We start from the raw sequence: 14,188 nt of genomic DNA on the forward strand, positions 1-14,188 counted from the left end.
TGTGTGTGTGTGTGTAATTCTTGCTGCCAGAGATTTGCCAGCTGATGAAGACTGGCAGCAATGAGGTAGCAACCACGTGGGCTCCAATGCATCTCTGCAAGCTTTGAGAAAGTATGGAATCAAAATATCAAGTGTTTTGACTCAAATAGTGAATATTTGTGCACCTGCTAGGAAGAAAAATCTGTGAACAAAATATGAGTTTATCTGTGCCTTCTTCTCATTGGTATGTGCTGTACATGTACACAGTGCTAGCAGACTGCTGTCTTGCCTACCTGTTTGCAAAGCGTTGCAAAAAGTCATTAAGGATGTGTAAAGGTAGAGTTATCCCTTCTATTGCTGCTCCCCAAGGGTTTCTTTCCTCCTAGGGCAGCCTGAAAGAGCTGTCACTTGACCAGTACATGGAAGCCTCATGCAGGGTAAAGAAAGGCAAATATTCTTTCTTCCTGGCAGACCTGCTCAGGAAGAGTCTTCTGGTTTGAGATGGTTAAGGTGATCTTTCTGGTTTTTAGTGCTCACACAGCCTATGGCACAGTTTATGCATGTAAAATGTACTGTGACTGACAAGAAGGCCCTCAGATCTGTGAGGGTTTTACTTTATTCATGTATTTATTTTGTGATTTAGAATGGGAGTGCTGCAAGCAAAAAAAAGGTCTGGTTTGAAAGTGATTATGTTTGAAGCTGAGGCAAAACTAAGGTCATCTTCTTTCCTTTAAAACCAGGCAGCATTCTTAAGGAATTTGCAGAGAAAGGATAGCATGTATCTGAACAGATAAAAAGGTGTATAATGGGTAGGTAACCTTCGATCTGGATGTATCTTTCCAGTTTTATGGAGTTTAACAAAAAAAAAGTTACGAATGTAAAATAACAGCCTTGCATTATGATCATCAAATTTGTGCAAGAGACTGTGAATCATTATTAAAACTGCAAATTCATGAAAATCACAGGTCTCTTGACACTGTAGTTGGTCCTTCAGGTTTCAGAGCTTGTTCCGTGATACATGAGTCTGGGAGCTTCAGCTATCTTGCTGTCAAGATGAAGTACACTTCTTTTAAAAGAGGAAATTAGGAATGTACTTTTTTTTTTTTCCTTCACTGTTTTGTGTTGTGTTTGTGTTGGAAAGTTTGCATCTCTCTTTAATGATATGGTTGTCGTCTGTTTTTCGAACCTACAAATAATCATACTCCCTAAAAATCTGCACAAACTCTCTAAAACTGTACTGAACTTCCTGTGCAAGCTCAAGTTGGAGCTTAGCTAATTCTGAACAGAGCTGAGGAGGCACGGTGTATGAGACAGGTGGTATGCACTGAAATGCATCACCCCTGGCTGTGGAATGGGTGCGTGTTTTCAGAGTAGTGAGCAATCATCTGTGCTGGAAGTAGGTTGATTTACAAAGGGTAAATGGCCTGACAAGCTGTTTTCAACCTTCATACCTATGTCTAGTCAACCCCATGCAGGCATTCTGAACAAGCACAAAACTGCTCAAGTGTTTTAGCTGATTTTTATTTTTTTTCTGCTCATGTGGGGAGAACCAAAGCACACAAACAAAAAACCACAACCGCCAAATGCTGCCTAGTCCCAACCAATTTTAGTGTGTGCTCTTTAGTCTGGCTCTTTCGGGAGTACGTTTCTTAACAAAGTATTCAAAATTGTCTCTAAAAAGGTAAGGCTTTGTTTTATAGAATATAAATGTACCTAACCTGTTACCTTTAAAAAGGAATTCAGTATCTAAGTGAGCAAAATTTAGCCAGTCTTTTCAAAGACTCCACTGGGTCTTCAAAGTCAGCTCAGTATGTGACTCTGGTGAAATTTGAAGTACAAGATTTCTGAGAAGTTCTGTCCTTTAGTTAACAGTAGATTTATGTCTTTACAGAAATGTTGCTTCCTGACAGCTGTGCAATTATCTGATGTCACCACTGTACCATGTAGTTAAATGGTCAACAGTTAGCATGTTTATAAATAGTATGTGACACTTGAGCTTTGAAAAGTAAATTCTTAGTGAATGCTTTTGGAGGAACTCCATATACAGTACTTTGCTTGTATGTACTGCTCAGTACAGTACTTGTGCTTTTATGTACTGTAAACAGAATGGCAACAGAGATCTAATACAATAAACTTACCTATAAAAGAGAGAATAAGATTGAACAGAACCCCCAAGGTAATAGATTTAAATGATTAAGGTAAAAATAATAAGTAATGTCATATATATCACTGTAGTAATCAGTGGTGTTACAGCCGTGTAAGGATCATGGAATCACAGAATCACCTAGGTTGGAAGAGACCTCCAAGATCACCTAGTCCAACCTCTGACCTAACACTAACAAGTCCTCCACTAAACCATATCACTAAGCTCTACATCTAAACATCTTTTCAAGACCTCAACCACTTCCCTGGGCAGCCCATTCCAGTGCCTAATAACCCTTTCGGTAAAGAAGTTTAATATCCGACCTAATATCCTAATATCCAACCTAAACCTCCCCTGGGACAACTTTAGCCCATTCTCCACCAAAAAAAAAAAAAAAAAAAAAAAAAAAAAAAAAAAGCACTCACACAACCCTTGAGAATCAGCAAGAGTTGTTTTTTGCCATCATCTTGCAGGCAAGACTGTTGGATGTCCGTGGTGCACCTCCCATCCTGTACCCTGGGTTTTTAGGTAATTTCATTCTCTTCTTTACGGAGAAGAACAGAAGCAATGTGCATCTTCGGCCCTAATTCCCACGTGTGCTTTGTGCTCTGAGTGAAGAATTTCCTCCTCACGTCACGTCTCATCTGAATCCCCCCTCCATTTGCTCAAGGCCGTTATTCCTGATCCATGGCCACACTCCCTGATGGAGTCCCTCTCCAGCTGTCTTCTGGGCCACTTTTATGGGTAAGGTTAGGTGGCAAAAAAGGCCTGCCTTGAAAGACAGACAGACAGAAACAACCCAAAACCTTCTGAATTTCAAGTTACACACAGCTATCTTTTGTCCTTCACTCAAGAAACGAACAGTGCCAAAGCATGCTGAAATGCCTACAACAACAACAACAAAAAAAAGAAGTTACAAGTATACACCACAGAAACCTTCATGTGCCACTGGATGCTCCAAGCACGTTTTGCTTTGCTGAAAGCATTACAAATTACTGAGAAGCCGAACCATAACATGTCAATTCCTGTGGAGCATAATTTTTTATGAAAATTGTGTAGGAATAGCAAAGACAGATTTCTCGAAAAATAAATAAATAAATAAAAATTGTTAAGATAAGCTACTTATGGAAAGATTCATTGAATCATTTACAAAAAGTTCTCTTTTTAAAAATACCCAAATTAAAAGAGTGGGATATTATGTCATTGCTAAACACAGTTAGCAAGTAGAAAAATCCTTTTTGTTTTGGAAGATATGCTAATTTAGAGTTAAAGAAACTAGAAATAAAAAGCTTCAAATGAACCTGATCTACTTGACTAATGGGCATTTTAGACTCTGGAAAATGTTCAAGTTAGGCCACTGTTGCAGTGCATGGTTCCTCTTCCTCTTTTTCTTATAACCTTCATCTTCAGTGGCTTTCTTGAGTAAGGTTAAACTTCTAGGTAGCTGTCTTCAGTGTATTTATTTTTTGCTTATCACTTATGACATTAGTAACAGGAAACTAATGCAGTACAATTTTAAATTATGTTATTATTACCTTTCCGTTTGTGTCATTATCAAGTCGTATTGTACAAAGATAATAATTAGAATTCAAAAACTGTAGGAGAGTGTGTAAAGAGGTGAGGAAGGCTTGGGTCATATTTACTCTTGTTTGCATGAAATGTCTTACTAGTAACCAAAAATGGTACTGCTTCAGTTGTTGGAGTGTAGACCAAGGGTGAAGTAATATGCACTGTTTATGATCAAGAAATGTGGATGTTGAAAGCACGTTGTGCTTGTAGGTTCTTTAATCACTTCTACGAAGCTAATATGTACTGAGGTTGTGAGCTGACAGCTTCTGTTGTAAATGTCGGGAAAATAACTGCGCCATTGACACAAGGTGGTGATCGCTGGAAGATATGTACTCAGCCTGCTAAGTGTTTTTTGTCAGCGTGGGCATGCACATTTCTAGGAAGATATTCAGTATAGGGAGAGTATTGGATTTCTGGCAAAACTTTGTTTTACTGAAAGTACAAATTCTTAATAAAGAATTTCCGTAAGAAAGGGTCAGGTTCAGTGGATTTTCTTATTTGAAAAAGTATATCATAGAACCATTTTAAATTACTATTTTAACATTTAGAGAAGGGAGAATTTCATATTAGTTTGAAATGACATTTAGAAATTTTAATTTTGCTGTATTAAAATGGAAAAGTAAACACACACTCCTGATTCAGCTTCCCAGAACTGAGTTCTTTTCAAGACTTTCTTTAGAGTTTGAATGTGGTATTGTGACCTGGGGAGCTTTATTTTAGTCCCTGTACTAATGATAGCATTTCCAATTCAGCTATAGAAACAATATCAGTTTGGAGTATTCTTCACGACATTATAAATGTTGTAAGGAGGTTAGACTTGACTGACATTTCTCTTTGAATTTTTAGCAATACTTTATTTATTACAGCTAGTAATGCTTATTTTATTTATTTATTTTTAATCTATTAAACATTATAGGAATTATGCTTCACTAGAAATACCAAGTGAAGAGTTATTTATTTAAAATGGAAAAGAAAGAAAGGTTCTAAAGAATTGTGAGAATCTCAGTAATTCTCAGAGAAATTGTTTTTCTGTGGAGTTTTATTACCTATGCAAGTCAGCCGTGAACATGAACCACACTGTTTTATCTGAAGCAGTTTCTAAATATAAATCAAGCATCTAAGTGATATAGTGATATAGTGATATAGACTGATACCTGCTCTATCAGAATGGACTTTTCCATATTTTCTAGCTTATTTGTATCCAGGACATGTACACAGCTTCTTAGACATACAGGTTGCTCTTTGATAGTATGCAATTAATTACTGTCAGATGTGTTGCATTACAAACCTGGTCTACGTGTTTTCTTTGGAATATAAACCAGTTCCCTGATTCCTTGTTTGTTTTTTTTTTTTGTTTGTTTGTTTGTTTGTTTTTTTGTTTGTTTGTTTGCTTGCTTGCTTGTTTGCTTGTTTGTTTTTTCCTGGACATCCAAACCTAAAATAGAGCCATTTTTAAAACTACAAATCCATCTCCTGCTAATGAAAGTCTGAAGCTGGAGCTATGTTTGGGTCAGACTTGGAAAATTACATAAAGATAATATCGATTTTGTTTTTGGAATATGAGAGAAAGAATTAAAAAAAAAAAAAAAAGAGTTTGGTTAAATCCTTTCCCAAAGGATGTGAAGGAAAAAAAAAAATGCTGCTTTGGACAAGAGGTTTTTTTTGGAAACCTTTTCAGTGGCAAATGTAAAATGAGCAAGTAGTGAATTGTAAGGGTTGAGAATATCTTTTATCACATTAGCAAAGACATGATTACTTCCTTAAGCCCTTCTTTACTTATCCTTTCATTGTGAGTAATAAGTATGTTATTAAAAAAAGTTTCTGTCATTAACATACTGGCTGTATTAGAAATATCAATAAGGAAAAGTTGACAAAGGCCCTGAGATGAACCAGTACTTTTTGATATTTGCCAGCGATGAATCTGGTTCTCAGTGGGGTTGGAAGCTGGAAGACAGCTGCACAGGAGGAGCAGTGTGGCGGGGTCTGGGTCCTGGGGCTGCCTTCTCGAGGTGGCTGGGTGTAGCTGTCAGTGCCCCCAGGAGTACTCACCACGTTGCAGGTGTATCTGCTCTCTGCTGCCAGCTGTCATTAGTCATCGGTTGATTTGTTGATTGCAAAAACTCTGCTTTTTTTCTTTCAGTATCTCTTAGGACACTTTGCACATGATTTTTTAACTGTGAACTCACCAGTTCACTTTTTATTTTATTTTATTTTATTTTATTTTATTTTATTTTATTTTATTTTATTTTATTTTATTTTATTTTATTTTATTTTATTTTATTTTATTTATTTTTCTGGAAAGCTATGATGCTCTTTGTCTCCCCACCATTAAAGTGGAAAAAATGCACAAGTAATATCCTTTACTATGTTCATATCCCTCCCAGCAAAACATACTGGTTCTTCTTTTGTATAACGTATTTCAGGGTGGCAGCCCTTGTTTCCAAAACTGTAGACACAACAGGACCATCTGTGTTTTCCATCTGTAAGACGCTTCCTTCTTGGATCCTGGGGCTGGTTACAGGGCTTCCAGATATTCTTACTCCCTATTCCCCCTCAACACACACTAAGGAGACAGCAGGGCTAACTATAACACAGATGCATGGGAACCTAAACTCCTCAGCACACGCTGCTGTCCCTGGAACACCATTTGCCCGTCTCTGTTGGGACACTCGTCAGCATCTAGCCCTCTACGTTGTGTCTGGCTGCTACATGCCCTTCTATGGAGTCGGCTTTTTACTGTTAATGCTGAGGTGCTGTCCCTTGCAAAGCATCCAGGTAGTGTAGAAAATAGCCTTCCCTCTATTACCCAGTCATTATATGCTTGGAATTTTTTTTAGTTTCAGAGTTTTGGAAAAGGGCAGGAAGGGACTGCTTCTGGTTGGCTTGTTTGTTTTCTGCAGAATTGCTTTGTCTGTGAACATAGTGGTGTTTGTTGCTTACCTTCCGAACTTCTCCCTTTAATTCTGCAGCTGCCATTAGGTAAAATAATGAGCAGTTAGTTACTCAGAATGGCAACGTAAATGTTTGTTCTCCACAGGATTCCAATAAAATAATGTTGTCATGGATTATTGGCAGTAAGTTATTGTAAGTTATACATAAAAGTAAACAAAACCATCTACATGAAAATATCTGATCACTTTTCATGAAGTATTTCATTCTTTTATCATTGTTGATATAGGATCTGAAATCTTAATGCTCAGATTTTGATTTTCAGTGTCTCCCTATTTCATTTCTATTGCAAGTGCTCTCTACTGAGAAATGATAAACACCGTCTTCACCATTCACTGTTCTCCTTCCCTTTGCCCCAGTCTGGCCCGTTTCTGCTAATATCATTTATATGTTGTCATGAATAATAATCCATTAACTAAGTTTTAATTCTTTGGTTTAGGGTTTTGTATTTTAATGTCCAGTTGTTGAAATGTAATTGGAGAGGAAGAAGGGGATGCGGTCTCACAGCACCTCTTTTTTCCAAATTTCTGAAAACTACTTGCTATGCTAAGGTAAAAAGAAAGGAAAGATGGATACTCTTTAATTTCCAGTGTGCTGTTTATCTCAATAGCAGATTTTCTATTTGATAGAAATGTTGTGAGGCATTACCCTCAAAGTCTCAGATAGACTCTCTATGCATATAGAGTATATTAAAAAAATAGGCTATTTTGTACATATTTTTTTCACCAAAAATTCATTTTAGTGTGTGAATTCTGCTCCAATATATTGCAGAGCTTTTCCTTGGCTGTGGTGATCACAGAGATTTCTAGCCTGCTTTCTTTAATAAAGGATGTATTTATGAAACAGGCTATAAAAGATCTTTCAGGATGTTTTGTAGACACTTTTTTTTTTTTTTTTTTTTTTTTGGAATGGCTGGAGTCACAAGCTTAAACATTAATATCTTGAACAGCTTGAATAATTAAAAAAAAATAATAAAAATAATAAAAAAATGGGTGACCATAATCTCCCAAGTGCTGATACTTTTTATTCTTTAATGAACAAGCAACTATATAAATTGCAAACATTTATTTATTTTCTGCGAATTCTGAAGGAATTTGTTTACAATATCCCAGGTCTCCAGGACCTTGCTCTTCACACTGTTTTTTTCCTTGGGCCTCTGGCAATACACCTCTGATACACTGGTGTTATCAAAAGGTCGAAATCTCCAAGAAATCTCTTTCAACAGTTCCTTTTAGGATATTTTAGGGTTCTTTAGGGCAACAAGTCAGTAAATATGGTTGAAAGCCTGAAACACAAGACGCAAACAGAAGTTTCTTCCTCCTCTCAGAATGCCTGGGTTTGGAATAGTGCTTCATGCTACGTGGCGCAGTTCTAAACAAAAGATATTTATAGACATTTAAACTTGCCTACCTATCGTTACGTTTCTAAATACATTTCAGGCTTCTTGAGTGCAGAGCCATTGACTTCTGTAGGAGGTGCTGAATGGTCTAGCATTCTGATGACTACAGATAAACTTTTAGCATCCTAAATATAGGCACCTTGTTTTAAAAACCTTGACCCAGATATGTGAACCCAGAAGAATGAGTTACAATAATCCATTTGAAATTCCTTTGCTATTTTAGCACCCCAGACATAACGTTTATTCATACAAATTGCTCACTGTTGCAGATAAATCACAAAATGTAGCCAAGCAATAACTCTGCACCTGAGCGTTATTTCGTTCTGCTTTGCTAATGTTGGCAGCGCTTTGCTTTTCTTCTATATGTTACAGCACCTGGCTATTTTGGCTTTGTCTGAAGAATGTGTTAGACAGGGAACAGGGAAAAAATCTGCAAGCTTTCATCACTATTCACTTTCCTAGGAGCTGCAGTCCCTCAATTAGGTGGTCAGTTTAATTTTTGAGGCAGTTTAAAAGAAACACAAGGTAGACATTTAACCAAGGGAGACAATTTTTCACTGCATGCTGAGAGGAGGATTATCTTGTCAGAGGTGTCATCTTTAGTGGTTCTCATCTACTTTGACACCAGGGAGAGTTGCACTTGCCATAATGCTGTTTACGATGATGATGAGAAATACTGCATTCTATCTGTGATGATTTTTCTCCTTTGACTTCTTTTTGGTTTCTCTTTGGGGATTTTTGTCTCTTTAAAGGAGTATATCACCCTGTGGAGATGAGAAATAGGTTGAGGTATGTGTAACACCCACAATTTTCTCTCTGCCTAGTGTAGTCTGAACAAATGAGTAAAATTGTAAAACACCATTACTTAGGCAAGTAATATAAAGGTATTTTTTAATGGAGTATAAACGAAGAGTGACGTTAAAACTGTTGATGTTGGCTATGTAGCCAGTTTTTGTTTTGTTTTCTTGCTAGGATCAGGTAACAGTACTCCCTTTGCCCATATTAAGGATGGGTATCTTGTCATTGCACTTAAGCCTTGTAAGTTGTGGGTGTTTATTCTGAGCCAGTCATCTGTAGCTACTGTCATGAGAGAAGGTGATTCATCCCATCTGATGCTAAGTATCCGAGAGTGTTTTTATGCAAATGTATTCTGGAGAGGATGGTGGTTGATGATGTTCCTTCCCAGCCCAGTGCCGCAGTCTGTGGAGCCTCTTTATATCAGTGAAGTTGTTTTTGAAGCCACACACAGTGAACAGGGAAATTATCCAGGTTAAAAAACGGTAACTGGAAGGATTTTGGTCATTTGTGTTGGTTTTTAACTAGGTTCATTTCAGTGATTCATAGGGCCATTTATAACATGGCTGTAAGAATATCTGCCCGATAAATGGGGTACTATTGTCACAGAACAAGGAAGGCAGTGACGTGAAAAACTGGCTTTGTGTAATGAACTGCCTCCTGAAATACATGTGTGCGCTGGGACTGTCCAGTTTTATTAGGTGAGATGAATCCGCAATAGTTGTTTAACTATGTGTTAAGCAGGACATTAGCGGTATCATTATCACTGTAGTGTACACCTCTTGATGCTTGATATAGCTTTATTAGACTGAAGAATAACTCAAAGTGAGATTTTCTCTGTTAGACATTAGAAACAAATTAGAATCTTCCATGTATATCGCCCAAACCTTCCACTGAATTCCTCATTACCCGTAGTGCTTATAGTGCTAGGGGTCTTTTCCAGTTTTACCTTCCTAGTGCACTATGAGGGTTATCTGTGTATTGATAAGTATGTTGTCTGATGAGGTGGGCTGTTTTAATTTATATGTAACGATTATCCAAGTCCATACCAGGAAACCAGAAAAAGTATCCATGCAAATTATAACTTTCTCTTGAGCCTTATGTAAGTCTGAAGAGAGGCTGACTCATATGAGTTTCTCTTGAGTGTCTCAGAGTAGTGTTTTTAACTAACTAGGTAAACTAGCAGTTAATCCGTCCGTAGTAATAAGGCAGAGGCACTATACTCTGGGAGGCATGTTGAAAAGAAAACCTACTAGGATCCATTATAAATGCTGTAAGGAAGCTAAAACTCATGTACCACATATGCTCTGCGTGCAGTTGTTCATCACAGGGCCTCTTATCATATCGATGTACCACACTGCTGCAATAGGCATTCCTGGTACAACTCCAGAATATCTTCATGATACACAGTACTTTGGTTTAGATACAGAAGTCAGAGAAATGTGACTGCCACCAATAAGGTACCTTTTGATCAAGTAGCAGTAAAAGAGATGGAAAAAACTGTACTGAAACAATGCCAATGGCAGTGAAAGCAATCAAAACGAGCTGTTACAGTACCTTTAATGTAAGTTCTCTCTGGAATATGTTTCACATGTTTTATTTATTTTTATTATATTTCTTTTTATTTTTGTAGGCTGTGGAAACCAACCTTGCATCAAAGGATAGTCACTGGGTCTATGTAAATGAGGTAAGAAAGTCAAAAGAGACAACATAGCTTGTTACATTCATTCGTCACCATCTTCTGTTTCATGTGTTTTGATACACCAAACTGAGCATACCCTTTTACCATTTTTGCTTTTTGAATGGTACAAAAGGCAAACTGTGGTGCTGTAGCTTGGCTGTCTCAATTGAGTTGGTATAGGTTGAATACCAAAGGTAAAAATAAAGCTTCCAATATACATTGTAGAATCTGGGAGACTTTGTTCTTTCCTTCATGTTGACCTCACCCTGATGTCTATTTTCTAAGCAGAGAATATCTCAAATCTCAAATAAATACATATGTATCTGCCAGAATCTCACCCTTCACTGCTATGAAAGCCTGTACTCACATACCATGAGACAAAAGAGTTGCAAGTTTAGCTTGTTAAGAATATGCAGTTACAAAATATGTGGGTTTTCTCTAGCGCAGAATTGTGTTGGTGTTTTGGCTAAGATCCAGGATAGTATAAATGTAAAATGTGAGATTTCCTCTTTGCAGGAAATGGTATCCTGTCCTGCTACTATGGTGATTTATTTTACCTTAGTACCATGATGCCCTAATGGGAATCAGTGCAAACTCATATTTATAAAGCTGTGGAAAGCTTGAAATGTTGTACCATGTATAATCATTTATAAATCACTGATTGTTAAAGATAAATGGCACAATTTTATATAGTTTTGTTTTCAATATTGATTCATTAAAGGATAGCATGATATCTAAATTAAAAAAAATATTATAATTTAAATGCATAATCTCCAATTTAATAACCAATTCCTTTGTTAATTTCTCATTCCTTTCTTTGCACCTAGCTAATAATTTAGGATAGATTACCTTTAATAGTAACGGTAAATTGTACTGTGTGGCATTAGAAAAGCTCTGTAATTAAGGGGGTGGGGTGGGGAGAGACTAAAATCTCTGTTTGTAAAGGCTTTACAATTTGTTTCTAGGCCTTGTTACATTTATGTACCTCCTGATTTGTCAGCTGCAGTAATGGCCCATTACAAAATATCAGCAAGATGCCCAGAGAGTCTATGTTTATATTCGCATAAAGATAACATAGTGCATATTTCCTTAAACATTTATTGGGAGGGAGTGCTTGTGAATTTGTTATTGCTGCTGTTATTGTTTTGATGTTAAAACTCACTTCATGAAACCCGAATGTGTAACATCACAAATAAAAACCTTCAGCACTCAGGCACAAACGTGCATACATACATACACACACAGACACAAAAGGTGTCTGCTCTTATTTTGAGAACTTCAATTTTTCTCTGTTATGGCTCCAGACTGGATAGGGAGGCAAAATTCAAATCTGAAGTACAAATTAATTTTTCATAAGAAAAAGATCTCAATGTCCATGCATCCCAACAAAGTATAGGGAACTTATTATTACAGGCACAACATGCAATATAAATGAAATGTATTGACAAATATTAATACACATAAATATGTCAACATGCAATTAAATTCAAATAGGTGCATAAACTTTTTCAGCTTCCTGAAACTAGAGAAAGTAAATCTTCACTAAAAGAAAAGGAAATTTAGATTACCCTTCCCCCTGTTGTTTTTTGTTTGCTTGTTTTAGGTCTTTGTATGCTTAGAGCTATTGTGAAAAGAAAACACTTTACACATCCACAGGGATGTATCTGTAGAAGGTTGGATTCCTTAGGGCTTGTTTTTTATTTAATAGCATGCATTTCCCTACACTACCAAGAAGTCAAACTGAGTATGTTGTCCACAAACGTTTCCAGCTAGTATCTATGAGGACTGCATGGTTACTTGATGGAAAATACGCTATTCCTTGACTGGGTGTGGTTAGGCAGTGTGATTTGCAGAATGGAATTGACTTTAATTCCCAACAGCCGAATCAGCTCTTTTAATGCAGTTCCATACCTTGCCTGCCAGGTGTAGTGCATTCTGTAAAATAATGCCAAATACATGTGATGAATGCTGATCTTGAACACCCTCTCACTATCTGCTCTGTCTCCCACCTCATCAAGACCATGAAGACCTGAACTTCAGACTTATTTGGCTATAGTATGAACAGCTTTTTAGTACAGTATTATTTCTACAAGAGTTTTATTATTAAATATTACTTGACTTAATCATATTTTAGTGTCTCTGCACTGATAACCAAATAAACTTTTATTATTTTTTTTAATTGTGTCTCTGTCCCATATGCCAGAACAGGAGTTGAATTTCAGAGTTTCAACTTATTTTATCACTTTAATTTTGTTATATAAGCAACACTACCAAGCTAACTTAAAACTGTATGTCTGGTAAGCTTATTACAGTGCAAATGAACAAATGTGGGCCATTAGAGTTGTATTCAAATTGCAGTGCTCTGCTGTCAAGAGCCTGCATTCGTTAGTATTTAATAACCTGAGTCTCTGCTGAGGTATCCATTCAGGTTGGATGCTGCTGGAGGTGCAAAACAACTCAGTCATCTTTGGGAAAAGGGTTGGAAGGCTGAAACATTACATGGCAAGTTTTTCTGGATGAAAGAATAGAATCATAGAATCATAGAATATCCTGAGTTGGAAGGGACCTTTAAGGATCATCAAGTCCAACTTGACATCAAGTCCAACTCTTGACACTCTATGTATTCATTGTCTTGAATACATAGAGACAGGTCTTTTCAGGGAACATCATGCTCTCCTATGTCCTCTTTGAAGTCATTATTTGCCTTTCTCCTCATCTTCCAATATGTCATAATAACCATACTGTTTGAAAAATAAACTTTTGCAAAGCATGTCTACTTTTCTCATTTCAAACATTCTATATTTCAAACTTGCAGAGCTGTTGAAAGTAGTGAAGATACAAGGGGAAAAAAGAAATGTACTTTAATCACTTTTTTTTCTGTAATCACCCTTCCTATTTTAGATTTTTTTTTCTTCTTCACTTTTATTTAACTAGAAATACCAAATGATTCCTTGCGTTCATTTTGGTAGTCTCTGTATGTGAATTCTGGGTTAATCATGCCAAGTAGCTAAGTAGCTTTTCAGAAGCCAAAATACATGTGATTTTTAAAACATCCTCACAAAAGCAAACAATGCTTGAGAACAATGGCTAGTCCATGCTTATTGGGAGTTGCCAATAGCCAGCAATTTTGACTCTCAGGAAAATATTTTAGAACATAGTGTTCTGCTTACCTCTGTGCTGTTTATGCCTCATGTTGGTGAAGTGACCTATTGGCTTTGATAGGTGCATGTTGTTTCTTCTTTTGGCATGACACAGGATATTTCTAAGTGCTCTACAACGCTACCTTCCCCCACTACTTTTTTTTTTTTCCTGTTTTTGTTGTTTTTATTTTCTATTTTATTTTTTTTCTGTTACATTTCTTTGTCTTTGGTGCCTGATATCAAGCATCTCTGCTGGTAACTTCTGACATTTTTTGTTCTCCCCTTCTCTTTTTTTTTTTTTTTTTTTTTACATGTTCAGAGAAGATGCTGTGCACTGCCCAGGGCATATGTCTGTGGGAGAAGCACAGCAGCAGTACTTGAAACTGAATTTGTATGTGGTTGTACAAGGAACAATTCTCTAGGAGTCTGCATCTGCTTTTTTTTTTTTTTTGGTTAGCAACAGTAGTAGATCTGGGGGTATAAATACCACTAGAAACCATGATTCCATTCCGTCATACATTTCATGGTTTAGA

The 14,188-nt window shown here is 36.7% G+C and overlaps 1 protein-coding gene across 3 annotated transcripts in view; it reads left to right on the top strand.

Annotated features, from left to right (window-relative positions):
* The window catches only part of GRID1 (glutamate ionotropic receptor delta type subunit 1), a 533,398-nt gene that overhangs the window by 399,194 nt on the left and 120,016 nt on the right, over window positions 1-14,188 (top strand). For all 3 annotated transcript variants that reach the window (XM_032191106.1, XM_032191104.1, XM_032191105.1), the window contains exon 5: window positions 10,468-10,521. In XM_032191106.1, coding sequence (XP_032046997.1) covers window positions 10,468-10,521 — 54 coding nt within the window. The remainder of the gene's footprint in view (window positions 1-10,467; window positions 10,522-14,188) is intronic.

The sequence above is a fragment of the Aythya fuligula genome, chromosome 7, assembly GCF_009819795.1.
Source record: "Aythya fuligula isolate bAytFul2 chromosome 7, bAytFul2.pri, whole genome shotgun sequence".
In the NCBI taxonomy this organism is placed as follows: Eukaryota; Metazoa; Chordata; class Aves; order Anseriformes; family Anatidae; genus Aythya; species Aythya fuligula.